This window comes from Coregonus lavaretus (genome assembly GCF_964263955.1).
Source record: "Coregonus lavaretus genome assembly, contig: HAP1_SCAFFOLD_2910, whole genome shotgun sequence".
In the NCBI taxonomy this organism is placed as follows: domain Eukaryota; kingdom Metazoa; phylum Chordata; class Actinopteri; order Salmoniformes; family Salmonidae; genus Coregonus; species Coregonus lavaretus.
Window position 1 is genome coordinate 47,014 of NW_028162683.1, and position 15,901 is coordinate 62,914.

The window sequence follows — 15,901 nt, forward strand, 5'->3', positions numbered from 1 at the left end:
ATAAACATATATTTTAAAGGATTTAAAAACACAGTCATCAGACCTATTTCCATTGTGGTCCTTGTGGGGGTGGAGGGTTTATTAACCACAGATCTAGGTTCAGATTGCCTTACGCTGCTGCTCCTCACATGTAGGTAGAGTTAAAGTGACTATGCATAGATAAAAAACAGAGAGTAGCAGCAGCGTAAAAGACGGGGTGGGGTGGGGTGGGGGGGGACGACAATGCAAATAGTCCAGGTAGCCATTTGATCAGCTGTTCGGGAGTCTTATGGCTTGGGGGTAGAAGCTGTTAAGAAGCCTTTTGGACCTAGACTTGGCGCTCCGGTACTGCTTGCCGTGCCGTAGCAGAGAGAACAGTCTATGACTAGGGTGGCTGGAGTCTTTGACAATACATAGGAAAACCTCCCTCCCTCTCTCCCTCCATCCCTTCACTGTTAATAAGACACCTTTACAGTGTTTGGGGCCACAGGTGAGTCTAACAGGAAGTAACTGACTGACTCATCAGTAAACCAAGGTAAAGAGAGAGGGGGATGGTGAATAGAGAGAGAGGGGTGGTGAATAGAGAGAGAGAGATGGTGAATAGAGAGAGAGAGATGGTGAATAGAGAGAGAGGGATGGTGAATAGAGAGAGAGAGATGGTGAATAGAGAGAGAGAGATGGTGAATAGAGAGAGAGAGAGATGGTGAATAGAGAGAGAGAGATGGTGAATAGAGAGAGAGAGAGATGGTGAATAGAGAGAGAGAGATGGTGAATAGAGAGAGAGAGATGGTGAATAGAGAGAGAGATATGGTGAATAGAGAGAGAGAGATGGTGAATAGAGAGTGAAAGATGGTGAATAGAGAGAGAGGGATGGTGAATAGAGAGAGAGAGATGGTGAATAGAGAGAGAGGGATGGTGAATAGAGAGAGAGAGATGGTGAATAGAGAGAGAGAGATGGTGAATAGAGAGAGAGAGATGGTGAATAGAGAGAGAGAGATGGTGAATAGAGAGAGAGAGATGGTGAATAGAGAGAGAGAGATGGTGAATAGAGAGAGAGAGAGATGGTGAATAGAGAGAGAGAGATGGTGAATAGAGAGAGAGGGGTGGTGAATAGAGAGAGAGAGATGGTGAATAGAGAGAGAGAGATGGTGAATAGAGAGAGAGAGATGGTGAATAGAGAGAGAGAGATGGTGAATAGAGAGAGAGAGAGATGGTGAATAGAGAGAGAGAGATGGTGAATAGAGAGAGAGATGGTGAATAGAGAGAGAGAGATGGTGAATAGAGAGAGAGATGGTGAATAGAGAGAGAGAGATGGTGAATAGAGAGAGAGAGATGGTGAATAGAGAGAGAGATGGTGAATAGAGAGAGAGAGATGGTGAATAGAGAGAGAGATGGTGAATAGAGAGAGAGAGATGGTTAATAGAGAGAGAGAGATGGTGAATAAAGAGAGAGAGATGGTGAATAGAGAGAGAGAGAGATGGTGAATAGAGAGAGAGAGATGGTGAATAGAGAGAGAGATGGTGAATAGAGAGAGATATGGTGAATAGAGAGAGAGGGATGGTGAATAGAGAGAGAGATGGTGAATAGAGAGAGAGGGATGGTGAATAGAGAGAGAGAGATGGTGAATAGAGAGAGAGAGATGGTGAATAGAGAGAGAGAGATGGTGAATAGAGAGAGAGAGAGATGGTGAATAGAGAGAGAGAGATGGTGAATAGAGAGAGAGAGATGGTGAATAGAGAGAGAGATATGGTGAATAGAGAGAGAGAGATGGTGAATAGAGAGAGAGAGATGGTGAATAGAGAGAGAGAGATGGTGAATAGAGAGAGAGAGATGGTGAATAGAGAGAGAGAGATGGTGAATAGAGAGAGAGATGGTGAATAGAGAGAGAGAGATGGTGAATAGAGAGAGAGAGAGATGGTGAATAGAGAGAGAGATGGTGAATAGAGAGAGAGAGATGGTGAATAGAGAGAGAGATGGTGAATAGAGAGAGAGAGATGGTGAATAGAGAGAGAGATGGTGAATAGAGAGAGAGGGATGGTGAATAGAGAGAGAGAGAGATGGTGAATAGAGAGAGAGATTATTAATGCGAGTAGCCCGCTGATTGGACATCATCCTGTATGAGGAAATAGCAAAAAAAATGTACATGTCTGTTTCAGATACATGTTTGAGGTGGTGTTTTTGAAGTGTTTTTTCTCCAATTTATGCTTTGGTCACAAATACGAGTATAGGATGAGCCATCAAATTTTTGGGGGTATGAGTTAACAGAATATGAACATTTAAATGGCACCGGAGGGGATGGCTGCCGTTTTACGGGCTCCTAACCAATTGTGACTCGTTTCAGAAAACTGTTAAGAAGCCTTTTGGACCTAGACTTGGCGCTCCGGTACTGCTTGCCGTGCCGTAGCAGAGAGAACAGTCTATGACTAGGGTGGCTGGAGTCTTTGACAATACATAGGAAAACCTCCCTCCCTCTCTCCCTCCATCCCTTCACTGTTAATAAGACACCTTTACAGTGTTTGGGGCCACAGGTGAGTCTAACAGGAAGTAACTGACTGACTCATCAGTAAACCAAGGTAAAGAGAGAGGGGGATGGTGAATAGAGAGAGAGGGGTGGTGAATAGAGAGAGAGAGATGGTGAATAGAGAGAGAGAGATGGTGAATAGAGAGAGAGGGATGGTGAATAGAGAGAGAGAGATGGTGAATAGAGAGAGAGAGATGGTGAATAGAGAGAGAGAGATGGTGAATAGAGAGAGAGAGATGGTGAATAGAGAGAGAGAGAGATGGTGAATAGAGAGAGAGAGATGGTGAATAGAGAGAGAGAGATGGTGAATAGAGAGAGAGATATGGTGAATAGAGAGAGAGAGATGGTGAATAGAGAGTGAAAGATGGTGAATAGAGAGAGAGAGATGGTGAATAGAGAGAGAGAGATGGTGAATAGAGAGAGAGAGATGGTGAATAGAGAAAGAGAGAGATGGTGAATAGAGAGAGAGAGATGGTGAATAGAGAGAGAGATGGTGAATAGAGAGAGAGAGATGGTGAATAGAGAGAGAGGGATGGTGAATAGAGAGAGAGGGATGGTGAATAGAGAGAGAGATGGTGAATAGAGAGAGAGGGATGGTGAATAGAGAGAGAGATATGGTGAATAGAGAGAGAGAGATGTGAATAGAGAGAGAGATGGTGAATAGAGAGAGAGATGGTGAATAGAGAGAGAGATGGTGAATAGAGAGAGAGAGATGGTGAATAGAGAGAGAGGGATGGTGAATAGAGAGAGAGGGATGGTGAATAGAGAGAGAGAGATGGTGAATAGAGAGAGAGAGATGGTGAATAGAGAGAGAGGGATGGTGAATAGAGAGAGAGAGATGGTGAATAGAGAGAGGGGGATGGTGAATAGAGAGAGAGAGATGGTGAATAGAGAGAGAGAGATGGTGAATAGAGAGAGAGGGATGGTGAATAGAGAGAGAGGGATGGTGAATAGAGAGAGAGAGATGGTGAATAGAGAGAGAGAGATGGTGAATAGAGAGAGAGAGATGGTGAATAGAGAGAGAGAGATGGTGAATAGAGAGAGAGAGATGGTGAATAGAGAGAGAGAGATGGTGAATAGAGAGAGAGAGATGGTGAATAGAGAGAGAGAGATGGTGAATAGAGAGAGAGGGGTGGTGAATAGAGAGAGAGAGATGGTGAATAGAGAGAGAGAGATGGTGAATAGAGAGAGAGAGATGGTGAATAGAGAGAGAGAGATGGTGAATAGAGAGAGAGAGAGATGGTGAATAGAGAGAGAGAGATGGTGAATAGAGAGAGAGATGGTGAATAGAGAGAGAGAGATGGTGAATAGAGAGAGAGATGGTGAATAGAGAGAGAGAGATGGTGAATAGAGAGAGAGAGATGGTGAATAGAGAGAGAGATGGTGAATAGAGAGAGAGAGAGATGGTGAATAGAGAGAGAGATGGTGAATAGAGAGAGAGAGATAGTGAATAGAGAGAGAGAGATGGTGAATAGAGAGAGAGAGATGGTGAATAGAGAGAGAGAGAGATGGTGAATAGAGAGAGAGAGATGGTGAATAGAGAGAGAGATGGTGAATAGAGAGAGATATGGTGAATAGAGAGAGAGGGATGGTGAATAGAGAGAGAGATGGTGAATAGAGAGAGAGGGATGGTGAATAGAGAGAGAGAGATGGTGAATAGAGAGAGAGAGATGGTGAATAGAGAGAGAGAGATGGTGAATAGAGAGAGAGAGAGAGATGGTGAATAGAGAGAGAGAGATGGTGAATAGAGAGAGAGAGATGGTGAATAGAGAGAGAGATATGGTGAATAGAGAGAGAGAGATGGTGAATAGAGAGAGAGAGATGGTGAATAGAGAGAGAGAGATGGTGAATAGAGAGAGAGAGATGGTGAATAGAGAGAGAGAGATGGTGAATAGAGAGAGAGATGGTGAATAGAGAGAGAGAGATGGTGAATAGAGAGAGAGAGAGAGATGGTGAATAGAGAGAGAGATGGTGAATAGAGAGAGAGAGATGGTGAATAGAGAGAGAGATGGTGAATAGAGAGAGAGAGATGGTGAATAGAGAGAGAGATGGTGAATAGAGAGAGAGGGATGGTGAATAGAGAGAGAGAGAGATGGTGAATAGAGAGAGAGATTATTAATGCGAGTAGCCCGCTGATTGGACATCATCCTGTATGAGGAAATAGCAAAAAAAATGTACATGTCTGTTTCAGATACATGTTTGAGGTGGTGTTTTTGAAGTGTTTTTTCTCCAATTTATGCTTTGGTCACAAATACGAGTATAGGATGAGCCATCAAATTTTTGGGGGTATGAGTTAACAGAATATGAACATTTAAATGGCACCGGAGGGGATGGCTGCCGTTTTACGGGCTCCTAACCAATTGTGACTCGTTTCAGAAAACTAGGCGTATGTCGCATGTCACTACTTCACAGGAGAGCCATTTGAATGTAAACATACATGTTTTATCAAAATGTTTTTTGGGGGGCAGAAATGCCTTCTGGAACATGTGAACTTTCATGTGCCTTAATAATAAATCTCAGAAACCATTTGCATTACTCGTTATAGCCTAATGTTAGCTAACTAGCTAACATTGAACCTAGTTGGTTAGCTTTAGCTACCTTCAGATTCATGCATGGTAGTAATGTTATGAATTGGGATTATGTTTCATTGTTTAGCTCGCTAGCTAGCTACATGTCTAACCAAAAGACTCCACTATGCTTGTAACCATTTCACTGTACCATTTACATTTATATATATACACACACATACATACATACACATACGTACATCCATACACATACATATACATATCCTTTTTATAAATATATTTCCCTTTATTACTTTCCAACCCCACAGCCCCTTCCCTAATTAGAGTAAACTAGTGTACAACAATGCTTAGGCCTCTACTTCCAACTTATACATACTATATACATTTTATGGACACAGTCAATTTTACAATAATTCAATTTGGTTTGTTTTTACTCCTGAACTTCCTCTACCCTCAACTTCTCCGATAATTTCCATGATGTCCATCCGGTTTGCTTCTATATGCCATATCTTTCTAACTGTGCTCTTTCACAAAAGCTCTCAACCTATAACCTATATACTTATTATGGACACAGTATGCTTACATTATTAAATATATTGTTGTTATTAGTTGTTGTTAGTTGTTATTAGTCCCATCCTTCAACTCCCTTCGACACCACCCATCTATCTCTTAACACCATCCATATTGGATTTCTATTTGCCATATATTTTTCAACTGTACTGTGATGTTTTACTAAAGTTCTGAACCTTTCTATTCTCATTGTTTCTACAGATTGTAAATTGAAAATAAACATTTTTGCTAAAAGTATTATTATATTATTGATCGATTGACTATGACTTTTCAGATCACCCAGTAATGCTATCTGCAAGGTTAGCTCCAGGTAAATATTACAATCCTTTAGCCATTCCTGGACCTGTGTCCAAAAACAAGCTACAAATGGACAGTACCAAAACAAATGATCTAATAATAATACGTTTTGAATCCGGCGTCGTTTTGCGTATAAATTCATAAACACTATGCCATGGGATCGGTATGTCAAAAATCTCTTCCCAACTATTTTGCAATCTATATGGGACGGCTGTCAATCCTTTGGTCCTTAAATGAAACTAGTATACTTTTTTATTTATCACAGTTTTCTTTAACCAATGATGTTCTTTAATGCAAGGCCGACAGACAAGTTCCTTACTTTTTCCCCCTTCCACTTTCCTCTTCCATTTTTGCGGTAATGCTGCAATTATTTGGTTGAAATTTTGGGTAGAGCAGACATGTTTTTGTTAGCTGCATGTGCGACATAACTCCACCAGTCCTACCAATGATATCATTTACGAAGATTATACCTTTTTTAAACATTTTGTCAAATTAGTATATTTGTTGCATTATTTGTTCTGTCGTTTCTGGAGGATTACATTGAAATTGCAACCAACTTTCTATGGCTTGTTTTAGAAATAGTGATATTTGGGAGATGATTTCCTTTTCAAATAACTGAAAGTGCGAGGTTGTAATCTGAATAAAGGGAAAAAGGCCATTCTTGAACATTGGGTGAGACAATCTTACTAATTTGCTAGAGAACCAGTTCGGATTTAAGTATAACTTTTGTATGACTGAAGCTTTTGGTGATAGGTCTAATGCTTTAATATTTAATAATTTCTGTCTCCGAATTCATATTCATTATATAAATAGGCCGTTTAATTTTGTCTGTCTACACCTGTTGTATTCGGTGTATGTGACAATTTTTTTTTGATTTTATTTGAAAAGTGAGTTTTTCACTGGACAGTTACTTTAAAACCGCAACATTTTCTTTCAGCCTCATGGCAAAATGTTTAGAGTAGCAGGATATTAGCTCTAAAAACTGCAAAAACAAATCTCATCCTCATGGGAAAATGTGAAGAATAGCATGAGATGAGCTATAAAAAAGCAAATTTCTCTATCTGGCCCATTGCAACATTTGTAGAATTGCAGGAAATTAACTCTAAAATGGCTAAATATTCTCTCAGCCTCATGACATATACTTATTTCCCTCATTAAAATGCAAATCAATTTATAACATTTTTGAGATGCGTTTCTCTGGATTTTTTTGTTGTTATTCTGTCTCTCACTGTTCAAATAAACCTACCATTACAATTATAGACTGATCATGTCTTTGTCAGTGGGCAAACGTACAAAATCAGCAGGGGATCAAATATTTTTTTCCCTCACTGTAAGTAATGTCAAACTGTGTAGAATTGCAGGAAATGCATTTAACAAAGTCCCAAAACATTCTGGGGGAGGACCCCGCGTCTACTGTTCGCCCCCTCCAAATATCTACACCAGAATTTTGCCCTTGTGATAACATATAAGAGAGAGAGAGAGAGAGAGCAGACAACAATAAAGTGTGTAACCTACCAAACAGAACAACCAACTGTCTCAAATACCCGCCCCCCTCCTCTCTCTCAATCTCTTTCTCTGTCTCTCTCTCCCACTTTTCTCTCTCCATCCATCCCTCCCTTCCTCCCTCCCTAATCTATAACAGTGTAACACCTGTATGCTGATGAGGCTCGTTAAAGGTTACAGTCATTACGTCCTTGTGATAAATCACAGAACAGAAAACATTAACACCTCTCTCTCTCCCTCCCTCTCTCTCTCTCTCTCTCTCTCTCTCTCTCTCCCTCCATCCTTCTCTCTCTACCTATTCGTCAGCTCTATCTATCTCTCATCATTTCACTCTGTAATTTGTCTGGCTTTAGTAAAAAATTTAGTAACCCTGTGTAGTGTCTGGAACAAAACTGAATCAGCCTCCAGTGAAGCTGAATACAGCTGAATGAAGCTGAGTCATCTGTAGCCAAATGAGATATGCATTAGAACAATCCCAGAGAGTGGCAGAGAGGGAGAATGGCAGAGTTTAGGAGCAGATCAGGTAGTTTCAGGTTTCAACTTTTATTAGTCGTATGTACGGGATAAACATGGTATACACCATCCAACGAATGCTTATTTGCAGGTTCCTTCTCGACAATGCAAAAAACAATAATAAAATATATAAATACGAACATAAAGTAATGGCTCAGTAGAATAGAATAAACATTTTAGCATAAGTATAAGACAGGAAGGCAAGGGGGAATTGGAAGGCAAGCGTTTAAATAGTATTTAGCTATCATCAAGGTAGCCTTTCTCTGAAGTATACATTTGATAGAGAACAGCTGTAAAAGCTAATTTGACGGTATAAAATAATCAAATACTCAGATCTTTCTATCCTCTCTCCCTGTCTCGGTCTCGCTCTCCATTTCTGTTTCTGTCTCTTTCTGTCTCTGTCTCTCTCTATCTTGTCTCTCTCTACTCCCTCCCAAGTTAACCCAAGTTAAGACCTACTCTAACCCAGGTTAACCCATGTTAAGTCAGACTCTAAGCCAAGTTAAGTCAGATTCTAACTCAGGGTAACTCACCAGTCTCGGTGCCTTGCTCTGGGTCCTGGTCTAACCCAGGGTAACTCACCAGTCTCGGGGCCTTGCTCTGGGTCCTGGTCCTTCTTGTTGTCAGTGATGTCCTTGTGGGACACCAGAAACAGCACCACCTCTCCCTTCTCATTCTTAATGGGCACGATGTCCAGCAGACACCAGAACTGGGTACCTGGAACGCAGATAGAGGTGCATATCACTCACTGGAGGCATAGTGGCTCTGAAAGGAGACTACTGCTCACATACTGGTAGAAAAACACAGTGAATCAGGTAAATATTTGTTGTGGCAGATTGGTACAAAAAGAGATGGAGATGATACTGATAAAGATGTATACATCCCAGCTAGCACATAACGTTCTGAGAACCCGATGTTTCTTAGAGCTTGGTGAGAGCGTGGTTGTCCTATAGTTATTTTCCATACAACCTTCCCACAACTTTCTGGGAATGGTTCAGGATAGTTGCTTGGCTTTGGAACATTCTCAGCACTTTTAAGAAACTTGACAAACATTCAGAGAACATGTAGAGAACATTCTAAGAATGTTATTTAAAGTACACACTCACGCACACACGCACACGTCATTCTACTACATAGTCCATTCACACAACTAAATCATCTCCAGCTGTCTGTAGAGATTGGAAAAGCTCCTGCCATCTCCTGTAGAGATTGGAAAAGCTACTGACTGCTCTAGCCCAGTATGTTACAATAACAGCAAAACACAGAAAACAACATCTCACTACCTCACTTTATTTTGTTTTGTGTCTCTGGAAGGGCACTCTGTGTATGGAAGTGGTCTGCCAAGTCTTAGTTCAAAACAAGCATGTGTGCATCACGCATGCGTTTGTCTGTTATTTTGCTAACTCATTTAAATGCTGTGTGGTTGTGTGCATGTCTAGCTTCATATTCTGCACCCTGTCAAAGCCTAGAGCTTCTCTATTAGACACAGTTATTACTGATGGAGAGAGAGACAAATGCAGGATGTCTTTATTAGTGAATAAAAGCTTTTTCATTTTAGGAAGCGTAGTTCCAAAAGGGTCATTCAGAAAGTGAAATGAGTTTGGCCCTAGCTGGCTGCATGAAAACAAATGAGCTAACCAGACCAGAGAAATAGTTTGCTAGTCTCTATTCAACTGATGTCATCCATACTTTATGAATGTACATCCTGTTGGATTCTAGCTTGAAATATCCTTATTCATGTTACCATACTATAACTTATTGATGACTTTACATGTATCGGAATAAATATGTTGGGGTCAATGGAGGGTGGTTAAGAACTAGGTGTATGGAAAGTTACTGAGTGAGGAATGGGGAGTGCAGAAAGTTTACATTCTGTCAAAACATGGTATTGTTAAATCTCATGGCTCCTAAGGAGGGAGGCAAAGGGCAAAATACTGGTTTCAGTCACTGATAAGGTAGGCCAGCCGTGGAGTAGGGAGGAGTGAGGAATTCGGCCCGAGGTCGGGTCAGATGAAGTTAGGAGGAACAGTCCTGTTACACACATATACTTACATGCACACAAAGGTTCTAGCAGGAGGTGGGGACATGACTATACCAGTAAGAGGAACTAATTAAGTTCCTGACTAGCAACAGAGATGTATTGAATGTCTAGATGTGCAAGGAGTTGACAGCTGGCAGCTTCATTAAATAGTACCCGCAAAACAGCAGTCTCAACGTCAACAGTGAAGAGGCGAATTGCAAAGAAAAAGCCATATCTCAGACTGGCCAATAAAAATAAAAGATTAAGATGGGCAGTCTGAGATATGGCTTTTTCTTTGCAACTCTGCCTAGAAGGTCAGCATCCCGGAGTCGCCTCTTCACTGTTGACGTTGAGACTGGTGTTTTGCGGGTATTATTTAATGAAGCTGCCAGTTGAGGACCTGTGAGGCGTCTGTTTCTCAAACTAGACACTCTAATGTATTTGTCCTCTTGCTCAGTTGTGCACTGGAGCCTCCCACTCCTCTTTCTATTCTGGTTGCGCTGTTCTGTGAAGGGAGTAGTACACAGCGTTGTATGAGATCTTCAGTTTCTTGGCAATTTATCGCATGGAATAGCCTTCATTTCTCAGAACAAGAATAGACTGACGAATTTCAGAAGAAAGTTACTTGTTTCTGGCCATTTTGAGCCTGTAATCGAACCCACAATTGCTGATGCTCCAGATACTCAACTAGTCTCAAGAAGGCCAGTTTTATTGCTTCTTTAATCAGCACAACAGTTTTCAGCTGTGCTAACATAATTGCAAAAGGGTTTTCTAATGATCAATTAGCCTTTTAAAATGATAAACTTGGATTAGCAAGCACAACGTGCCATTGGAACACAGGACTGATGGTTGCTGATAATGGGCCTCTGTATGCCTATGTAGATATTCCATTAAAAATCTGCAGTTTCCAGCTAAAATAGCCATTTACAACATTAACAATGTCTACACTGTATTTCTGATCAATTTGATGTTATTTTGATGGACAACAAAATTGCTTTTCTTTCGAAAACAAGGATATTTCTAAGTGACCCCAAACTTTTGAACGGTAGTGTATGTGCTTGTGTAAACATGTCTTTGTCTTAGCAGCTGTTTGACCAAGTGTGTGAATAAATGTTTTCTAGTCATCCGTTTGAGTTTTTACTCTGTTTGTTTAGAACCTAACAATCCATACAATACTTAAGGGCTTGTAAGTAAGCATTTCACGGTAAGGTCTATACCTGTTGTATTCGGCGCATGTGACACATACAATTTGATTTTATTTTATTTGAATCCCCCTTTCTTTACCATACTGTATTGGTTGTTGTGACCAGGGGTGAAAGCAAGTCGGAACGGTCCGGTACAGAGTACCAACAAAATAAATAGTGGGGGTACACCGTACCAGTAAAAAATGAGCCTATCACAATAATTAAAACAAGGATGAAAAGACTACACTATTATTTATCATTAGCGCATGTCAGTGTCAGAGTGAATGGACTTGAAAACCCGTGGAAGTACGATCCAAAATGCGGTGAGGTTAGAAAACAACGGTGACATTTTGCCAAGGCAGAAATGAGTGGCCGAGACGCGCGCGGAGAGCAGTGGACGCATCAATTCAGCTCAAAAGCGTAGCCCTATTTGACAATTGCCGAATGTCATTCATTAAACCTTTTGGTGTTTTGTAACAGATGTCTTGTTCCAGGTTCCAGGTGCACAGTGCACTGTATGGATGTGGGAATTCTTCTAGAGTGGACGAACGTGCGCAGGTAGCCAGACTCAAAGGAGCCTTTTGTTTAACAATCAGAGGAAACCATCACTGCTGGTTGTGTTTATGCCACATTAAAAGATAATACATTTTTAAAGTATGTGCACACATAAGAGGTCCCGTACCGGGAAGAAATCAAATCTACTGTCACCCCTGGTTGTGACTGGCAGTGAGAGGTGAGCCATGCTATATCCTCCCAGATGTTTAGCAGGCAGGCAGGAGAGTGACAGAAGAGATCATGTGTAGAGGTGTGAAGTCAGAAGAGAAGAGACTGACCCAGGTCATACAGGTCTGTGAGTCTCTCTCCTCACACTGTGACTATTTACACTAAATACTTTCCCTGTGTTAGGGATGCACACAATCACAGCACCAAATCAGGTGTTGCTAATGTGTGCTTATACAGGTTCAGGAGTAATGCTGGGAAAGGTACTTTCTTGTATACTGGAGCCTCAGAGTGGAATGAGTTGCCTCTGCCCATAAAAACAACGTCCTCTCTGGGCAGCTTTAAAAATAAGGTAAAAAACAGTTTGATGTCTTCTGTGCCCGTATGAATGACCCCTATGATGTAACTGCAATGATGAGACAGATGTTCTTCTTCTTGGTTTTTTGGTTTTATTATCTCGCTGTCATACTGTGTTCATGGTTAAAACAGATGATGATGATGATGGTGGCAGTGGTGGTGATGAAGACAATGACAAAGATGATGTATAATGATGGTGTGTGTCAGGCATAAATTAGCCTCCTCCAGGCTTTGCTCAGGTGAGGTAAGGCTTTGCTCAGGTGAGGTAAGGCTTTGCTCAGGTGAGGTAAGGCTTTGCTCAGGTGAGGTGATTAATTATTCCACAATTTGACTAATCAATCACCATCAACTACATGAAGGTGCTGGCAGGCAATATTCAACCTGTTATGATAAGCACAACACTGAGACCATATTGAGCCCCATAGCATTCACTATTGAAGCGAAGTAGGGATTCCATAAGCACACAGCTGACCATACACTGATTGCATCCTCTAGGGACTTACACCACAGCGAATAACTGTTGTCTTTGAATCTTCCAAAACTCGTGGCCTAATGCCAATAGTTCCAAATTAGGCCTATACAGCAAATCAAGGGTATTATTGTCACCATAAAAGGTGAATGGAGGGCGCTTTCCAGGCAGAGTTTTAATGCTCGTTCATGGGTGAACAGTTTTATGACAGGTCTGATTTATAACGGGAAACATGCGCATGTATGACATGCGGCAATTTGATAAATCTCAATATTTTGTGTGCGTTTGCAGACTTTTCAGAAATGCCGCACGCATAAATTTAGTGTGAAATGTACTCAACGGTTATAAACGAGGCCCCTGGTGCGGATGCAAGGATTCTTTATCATGCTTTTATTGCCACTCTGCCTTTCAGTGATTCAACTGGAACTTTAAAAACAACCCTGACAAAGTCACGTAACACTGTTTGATGCGGGAGGACATGTTGTGGTTGTACATAAATTGATATAATCAAGATAAAACAGCCTCATATTCATAGAGAAAGAGTCCTATTACACGGCTGTTATGGTTAATGCTGTTCTCTCTGTTTCAGGTGGGTGGATTGGTGGATGACATTAGCTGGATTACATGGTGTTCAACACACTGTGTGAATATGGACCTGGACCAGAGGATGAGGGACAGGGCTTAATAACCCTTGAATCATTCTGGAGGCTCAAGTTGTGTCGTGAGGACACAAGCAAGTATACACACACACACACACACACACACACACACACACACACACACACACACACACGTACACTCTCTCACACACACACACACACACATACACACACACACACAAACACACACACACACGCACACACGCCTTGACGACGGAATTCACAAAACGTTACTACATTTGTTTCTTCTCTCTTCTCCTACCCCAGAGGGCTGTAAAATGTTAATGTATGCATATGCAGTGCCAATAAAGCGCAAAACAACCTTTAATTTGTCTTTTTAAGTCTCACTGAGACTGTCCTCCATTTGGCTGTGCTTGTCTTTGTTTAAGGCTTATTTCTCCCAGTAGCAGCTGTCTAGCCCTGTTCCCAGCCAAGCTAGTTTTCCGACTTTGTCCTGTCTAAAACCAATCGGTCTTCTCTTCAATGTCAGTTCTTTCCTTATCCTCAAATATGATGTGTCCTATGGCCCAGTTCCCTGTCGCCGTTGTCCGTCTCATCAATCTCTGTCCTATTCGCTCTCATCAATAAAAGCACAGATTTATTGATACACTACATAAATTGTTGATTTGTCTTCTTTCCCTGAGTCATCAGTGACAACTCTCTCTCACGCTCGCGTACGCACAGACACACACACATACACACCTACCCCCCTCCCAATACACACACACAACGTTCGCTGCTTCATTCTCAGGAACCTATAAGGCAATGTTGGTGACTAGGGTGTGACCAACTGTCTCTCTGTTTCTCACCTTCCTGGTTTCATCTGAAATGCCACCCTATTCCCTACCTATGAGGCATCTGGTCAAAAGTAGTGCACTATATAGAGAATAGGGTGTTATTTGGGATACACCCTGTAGTCTCTCACCTCCCTTCTTGTAGAACACCAGCTCTGTCTTAAACTCCCCCCTGTCGTCCAACACCCCTTGGATCTTCGCCGTCAGCTGGTCGCTGGTCTCCGGCCCGTACAGGAAATGACACGCGCAGCTCTTCTGCATCAGCTCGGCGCGGGCGTAGCCGGTCAGCTCACAGAAGCCATCAGAACAGTAGACGATAGGGTAGAGGGACTGCACCTGAGCATTACCCAGGACAAAGTTACTGTCTGTAGGAGTGAGAGAGGGAGGGAGAGGAAAGAGAGGGAGAGAAAGAGAAGAGAAAGGGGGTTATACAACTGAAAAACGGACACACAGGACATGTTGTATAGCTCTCAAACGGTCCATTATCAGCTCAGATCATTTGAGTTTCAGGTTCGTTTTCATTCCAGCAACTTTTCTTTTCGTTAGCAGCAGGGAATCATCAGCCTTGTATTGGGACATCCTCACTGTGCACCAGGAACGTTAGCAGCAGGGAATCATCAGCCTTGTATTGGGACATCCTTACTGTGCACCAGGAATGTTAGCAGCAGGGAATCATCAGCCTTGTATTGGGACATCCTCACTGTGCACCAGGAATGTTAGCAGCAGGGAATCATCAGCCTTGTATTGGGACATCCTCACTGTGCACCAGGAATGGGAAATTAATCATAACAAGAGCTGGGGCAGCATGTAGCCTAGTGGTTAGAGCGGTGGGCAAGTAACCGAAAGGTCACTGGTTTGAATCTCTGAGCCCACTAGGTGAATAATCTGTCAATGTGCACTTGAGCAAGAAACGTAACCCTGATTGCTCATGTATGTTGCTCTGGGTAAGAGAGTCTGCTAAATGACTAAAATGTAAATGTAATCTTCAGACAAGCTGAGAAAGAGAAACATAAGGGGACGGCCCAATGTAAACAGACATGCTAAAATGTCCTGTTCTTTCATTAGAGTTTCATTGAAAACCCAGAACAGATTTGGTAATTCCACTAACAATGCCTCATGCAGGGACAAACATGCCCTGGCTTGAACCTCCATTTGTTGTGTTGATGTGTCTGGTCTCTTCTCGTGGAGAGGGAGGAAGTGTATGTGTTGGTTCACTCACTTGTGTGTTATGTGTCTGGTCTCTTGTCGTGGAGAGGGAGGAAGTGTATGTGTTGGTTCACTCACTTGTGTGTTATGTGCCTGTCTCTTCGGGTGTGTGTGTGTTAGGCTGACTGGAAAATGTAATCTGTCCCTTCTCTATTCATGAAAATGTTTTCCTGCGGCAATCAAATGGAAGAATATTCCTTTTGAGTATTACTTTCTGCCCGGGTGTTCATATTGATCAATTGATCACAGGGCTCCTGTGGGAGCTGCTTGTTTAAATATTTCACTGTGTAATGGTACTGGAGGGGAGAGTGCTGGATTCTGCTGTGTGCTCTGTGTACTGTGTAGATAGATGTTCGATGGAGGCACTAAATTGATTTGAGAGCTGTAATGAAGTGTGGGGAGAAGGAAGGAGGGAACTAATCAAATCCCTGAGACATGTTCATAAACAGGATGTCAACACACCTGATTATGTGTGAGGGGGTGTGTTGGGGGGGTGATGAATGTGTGTGTAGAGAGAAAGAGAGAGAGAAAGAGAGAGAGAGAGAGGATAACCTCTCATTTTCTTTTCCACATCTTTCTCA

The 15,901-nt window shown here is 41.9% G+C and overlaps 1 protein-coding gene across 1 annotated transcript in view; it reads right to left on the bottom strand.

Annotated features, from left to right (window-relative positions):
• LOC311119020 (voltage-gated delayed rectifier potassium channel KCNH8-like) overlaps positions 1-14,471 on the bottom strand; it is a gene marked incomplete at its 3' end in the record, with an annotated part of 49,018 nt that extends 34,547 nt beyond the window's left edge. Inside the window, exons 1-2 of the mRNA XM_084193774.1 lie at positions 14,246-14,471; positions 8,494-8,628 (exon numbers count right to left, since the gene is read on the bottom strand). Coding sequence (XP_084049900.1) covers positions 8,494-8,628; positions 14,246-14,375 — 265 coding nt within the window. The remainder of the gene's footprint in view (positions 1-8,493; positions 8,629-14,245) is intronic.
• Positions 14,472-15,901: the final 1,430 nt, after the last annotated feature.